Genomic DNA, 5,000 nt, shown 5'->3' on the forward strand with positions numbered 1-5,000 from the left:
TGCAGTTAGATGGATATTGGACGGTCGCTTTAACGGAATTTACAACAGAAAGCTGGGATTCGAACAAGAAATCTCGAGAGGTGTTTATCTGCTGTGACATATGTGAGGAAACCTTTGTGGGTGGTAAAGACATGCCCCTCTTACGTAGAGTTTTCCTTGGAGAAAAGAAAGAAAATAATATCATCTACAAATTACCCTATTATGTCCCTGTGAAGATCGGTCAACTACAACAGATCTGTATATATATAACAGACAGAGCAGGCAACTTGGTGTCATTCTTAGACGGACCGGTGAGCATTACACTTCATTTTAAGAAGTTTCCCTACGTTTTATGATGAATAGCAAGACGTACATCAGTGACCCTAAAATCTGGGAAGCGTTTTACAAAAACATGGCGGAGAAAAAATTTAATCCGTACAAATATAAACCGAAACAAATAGGAAGAGGTATGAATCGTAAAAAATCTTACGTCATTCCCATTAGACCACATTCACAGTTAGAAACCTTTAACCCCATTCCTCAAGTGACACCCGTGGCTACAGTGGAAGAGAGAGCCAAGACAGAACACCTGAAAGATGTGAAAAATGGCGACCCCTTTGTCAAAGTCATCAAGGGTATAAAAAGACCAAGGAAGCAGTCCTCTGTCATTTCTTCAAAAAAACTTAAGACGTCAACATCACAGAAGAGTAAAAAAACTAAAGCGGTAAAGAAACCATCTGCCCCAAAGAAAAAACCATTTGCAAAGAAAAAGAACACAAACGGAATATCAAAGAAACGACAGCTATCCGTGGGTAAAAAGTCTCATAAAAAGCAAGTAAAAACATTTAAGATTGACAGTTACGACAACATCTTTAAACAGTAAGGATGGCCTTTCTAAGCAGTGGCGATAAGGACATAGCACAGCCAATGGAACTGTCTCTTTTTGCTTCCCCGACTAATCAAGTAGCAGTTGAGAAAGTGTACTTTACGGAAGCCAGATCGATTTCAAGTATCGGAGTGTCGGACACCCCCATAGAAATAGTGGTATCTGGATCGGGAGCTGAATACATCGATTTAAAAAGAAGTCGATTATATGTTAAAGCCAAACTTTTAAAAGCCGACGGTACAGCATTAGCAAGCAATGAAAAGACTGGGATTATTAATTTACCGTTACAAAGCATGTTTTCTCAAATGGATGTCTACTTAAACAACAAGTTGGTTTCTTTTAACACAAACAATTATCCTTGGAAGGCTTACCTGAAAACAGTCTTGTTTGGTGGAAAAGAGGAATTATCTTCCCAGAAACAGTCCCAATTGTTTTTCAAAGACGAAGGAAATTTGGGTGACGCTAATGCTTATAATGGAGGCAATGCTGGACTAGTCTTGCGCTATGGCTATACACAAGAAAGTAAAGTATTTGAACTGGAGGGCAATCTGATGGAGGATATTTTTGACATCGATAAATACCTGATCAACGGTGTGGACATCTACATCAAGCTCTTTAGATCCAGTGCACCGTTTCTTGTGATGTCTGCACAAGACTCTCCTGCTTACAAACTAGAATTACTAGATGTCGTGTACAAAGTGGCAAAAGTACGGGTCGATCCAGGTGTTCTGTTGAATCACAGTAAGCAGATAGAATCCAACCCTGTGAAGTATATCCTTTCAAGAAATGAATTGAAAATGAACACCATTCCTAAAGGATCTACAGAATTTTATTGGGACATTTTCCCGCAGGCGATACCCGATCGTATCGTAGTGGGTTTGGTAGATCAGAAGGCTGTGAATGGAGACTACACAACTAATCCATTTAATTTCGAACATTTTGATGTAACAGATGTAGGAATATACGTGAACGGAGAAAGCGTCCCGGGAAGACCCTTAAAAACCGATTTCACGGCGGGGCATTATTCATCAGCGTATTCTCGACTGTTTGAGGCCTCTGAAAAATGGAATCAAGACGCTGGTCTGATAATAACTAGAGACAACTTTGGGAGTGGATATTCTCTTTTCGTCTTTACCATAGACCCCTGTGGGTTTGGTGAAGAATATTTAAACTTGATTCGTCGAGGGAACACCAGACTCGAGCTAAAGTTCAAGCACGCAACAACTAAAGCAGCCAACGTCTTAGTTTTTGCCACCTTTTCCTCTCTGCTAGAAGTGGACAAGTCCCGGGACATTAATTACATTCAACCATGAATTCGAAACAGCTACTAGATTTAGTACACAGTGAACCTATCCTAAAACGATTTGTAAAAGGAGTATATGCCAGTAATACCTTACCAGAAGTCGTGATGTCCTATCCAAGTGCTTTTATCATCAATACACAACCATTACCACTTCCTGGAGAACATTGGGTCGCCGTACTCATGCACAGTTCCTCAGAGGCAGACTTTTTCGATAGTCTCGGGAAACCACTAGGGCATTATCAATCGATTGAAAATTTTATCTACAAGAATAGTGAACATTGCAATGTTAAATGTAAACGACTTCAACCTTCCTATTCCAATTTGTGTGGGCTTTATGTACTTGTGTTTTTAATATATAGATTGTGTCTTAAAATGTCTTTATCACGAATTTATGCTTTGTTTTCCAGTAACATGCAATATAATGATGATTTTGTACACAGTTTCATACATGAATTTTATCTCAATAAATAGCACTACACACCAATGGCTTATAAATAAATACTTCTTCGATTTGCTAATCACATCATTACCGAATCGGTATTTGAACGACAAACATGGCAGGACAAAGTGAATGGTGGAAAACAAAATCCTTATTACCATTTTCAGCACCCTCCACGATTTTAATCTGTGGTAGTACGCAGAGTGGGAAGACATATTTCACAAAACAACTCTTACAAAATGCAGATGGCATGTTCTCAACTCCTGTAGATAAGATCGTCTATGCTTATTCTGAATATCAACCCATGTTTGACGAAATGATGACAAACATACCGAGACTCCTACTCCATCAAGGACTGCCTTCTAAGGAAGATATAGAGCGGTATACTGAGGGTGTAAACCACACAATAGTGGTATTAGACGACCTTATGCTGCAAGTTGCACAATCGCAAGACTGTGTGCATCTATTTACGGTGACATCACATCACCGTAACATTACCACTGTGATGCTCTCTCAAAATTTGTACCCTCCTGGTAAATATGCCAGGACCATATCCCTGAACTGTCTAAATGTGATTTTATTCAAGAATTACCGTGATTCCCGCCAGATCATCACCTTCGGATCACAAATATTACCAGGATGTGTACCGTTTTTCAAAGCAGCATACGAAGCGGCAACACGTCCAAATTTTGGCTATTTGCATGTGTGTTTAGAACCTACCCAGAATAAAGAATACCAACTGCGATCTAACATCTTGCCTGGAGATGACATGGTTATTTACCAACCCCTATAAATACATGTACTTTAACACAATTTATTCATATTGCAAAAATGGATCGAAGAATACGGAAGCAGAGAGCATTTATACATTTTATGCTAAGTGCAAACAGCGCTCAACAGAAATTCATTGTCAAGTCTTTGACTAGTGAGCAATACGATGTCATCAGTGAAATAGCCTTGAATATTTATACGGGAACTTATCCTCTGACGAAGAAGTATATAAATCAGCTGAAACCTTACCAGCCGTACATTCGATCTCTGGGATCGAGAGAAGTCAGTACGAAACAGAAACGTGGTATTTTATTGAAACATCTACCATTAGTATCACTGTTACTGAAACCTATTGCTCATGAAATAAACAGAAATGGCGAGAGAATTGATACTAGTGCCTAAATTAAAATACGAACATCTCCTTAAAAAACTGGAGAATATAGAAGAGCCCGTTAAACCAGACACCATGAATGATGACAAGGATCAAAAACAGATGTCTGAAAAGACCCTAACTGATAGAACGATGAGTGAATCATCAGTTAAATCGATGAGTGAATCAATCAATGACACCTTACAGACAGGAAGTGGTTACGTCAGTAGAACTCGAACAATAGGAAAACCTCCTGGTGTGCCCATGAAACGACGCAAGAAACACATTCCTTGGCTCACGTACTGAGTGTTAAATTTGGAGAGTAAATACATGACTGTTCTTGTAAAACAAATTTTATTGTACATAATGTAATGTAATGTGAATATTAAAATAAAAATGTACATTTTCATGGTTTTTTGTTTAACGAAATCCAAATGGCAGCGTATCTAGATTGGGTAAAATTCTCCTTTTGGTGTAAACCATTTGATATCGCTTGGTTTCTATACGGTTTAACAATTTTCTTTTTCGACTGTCCCTGGATATTTTACAAGGGTTGACAATTTCAATTTGCTTATCCTGTGATGCACAGATCAATGATTTGATAGCTTCAAAATTGATCACTTTGGAGTTAGCCCAGTTTAATGTAAATCCACGAACTTTACATTCCTCCCTACCAGAAAGAGTGCGGTATGCATAATTTTTGGGACCCCCTGACACGAATTCTACTATGTAACCATCTTCTGGTTTGATCTCGTTGGTCAATTCCCCTAAATAGTTGCCTATGGGCAGATAATGCAAGTCGTCCGACTTTCGGGTTTTGAAAATGACACTATCTGTATCGAAATACAGAACGTCCTCCCCCAACCGATCTAATACACTATATAGGCGCAGTCTTGCATGCACAGTAGTGAAACTTGCCAAAAATATATTTGTTTTGCAATCTGGAGGCATAAACATGGAATGATTACTCCATTCAAATTGAAGAGTGTCCTTGGAAACAATGTGAAAATTGTGAGGGACTTTAGTAGGATCTGAGAGAATCTGAAAAAATTTATCACATTCGGATTCGTGAAAAAACATGGATTGCTTCATGCTTAGTCTCTGACCAAATTTTCCCCAAAAACTATTGAGACAGAGTTTGGCTAAACAGCGCAAACCCGGATTTTTTTTAATTTTGTCGTACTCCAAATCTATGCCCTCTTTTTCTTTGTATTGTCTAATATATTCTCTTTTTGACTCTTCACTTGCACAC

General features: G+C 38.5%; 1 protein-coding gene across 1 annotated transcript; it reads left to right on the forward strand.

Moving 5' to 3' along the window:
* The first annotated feature begins 864 nt into the window (after nucleotides 1–864).
* LOC125656476 (uncharacterized protein F54H12.2-like) lies at nucleotides 865–2,178 on the forward strand. The gene has a single exon (XM_048887076.2). It carries the CDS (start codon nucleotides 865–867, stop codon nucleotides 2,176–2,178), a length of 1,314 nt encoding a protein of 437 aa, XP_048743033.2.
* Nucleotides 2,179–5,000: the final 2,822 nt, after the last annotated feature.

The sequence above is a fragment of the Ostrea edulis genome, chromosome 8 (genome assembly GCF_947568905.1).
Source record: "Ostrea edulis chromosome 8, xbOstEdul1.1, whole genome shotgun sequence".
In the NCBI taxonomy this organism is placed as follows: domain Eukaryota; kingdom Metazoa; phylum Mollusca; class Bivalvia; order Ostreida; family Ostreidae; genus Ostrea; species Ostrea edulis.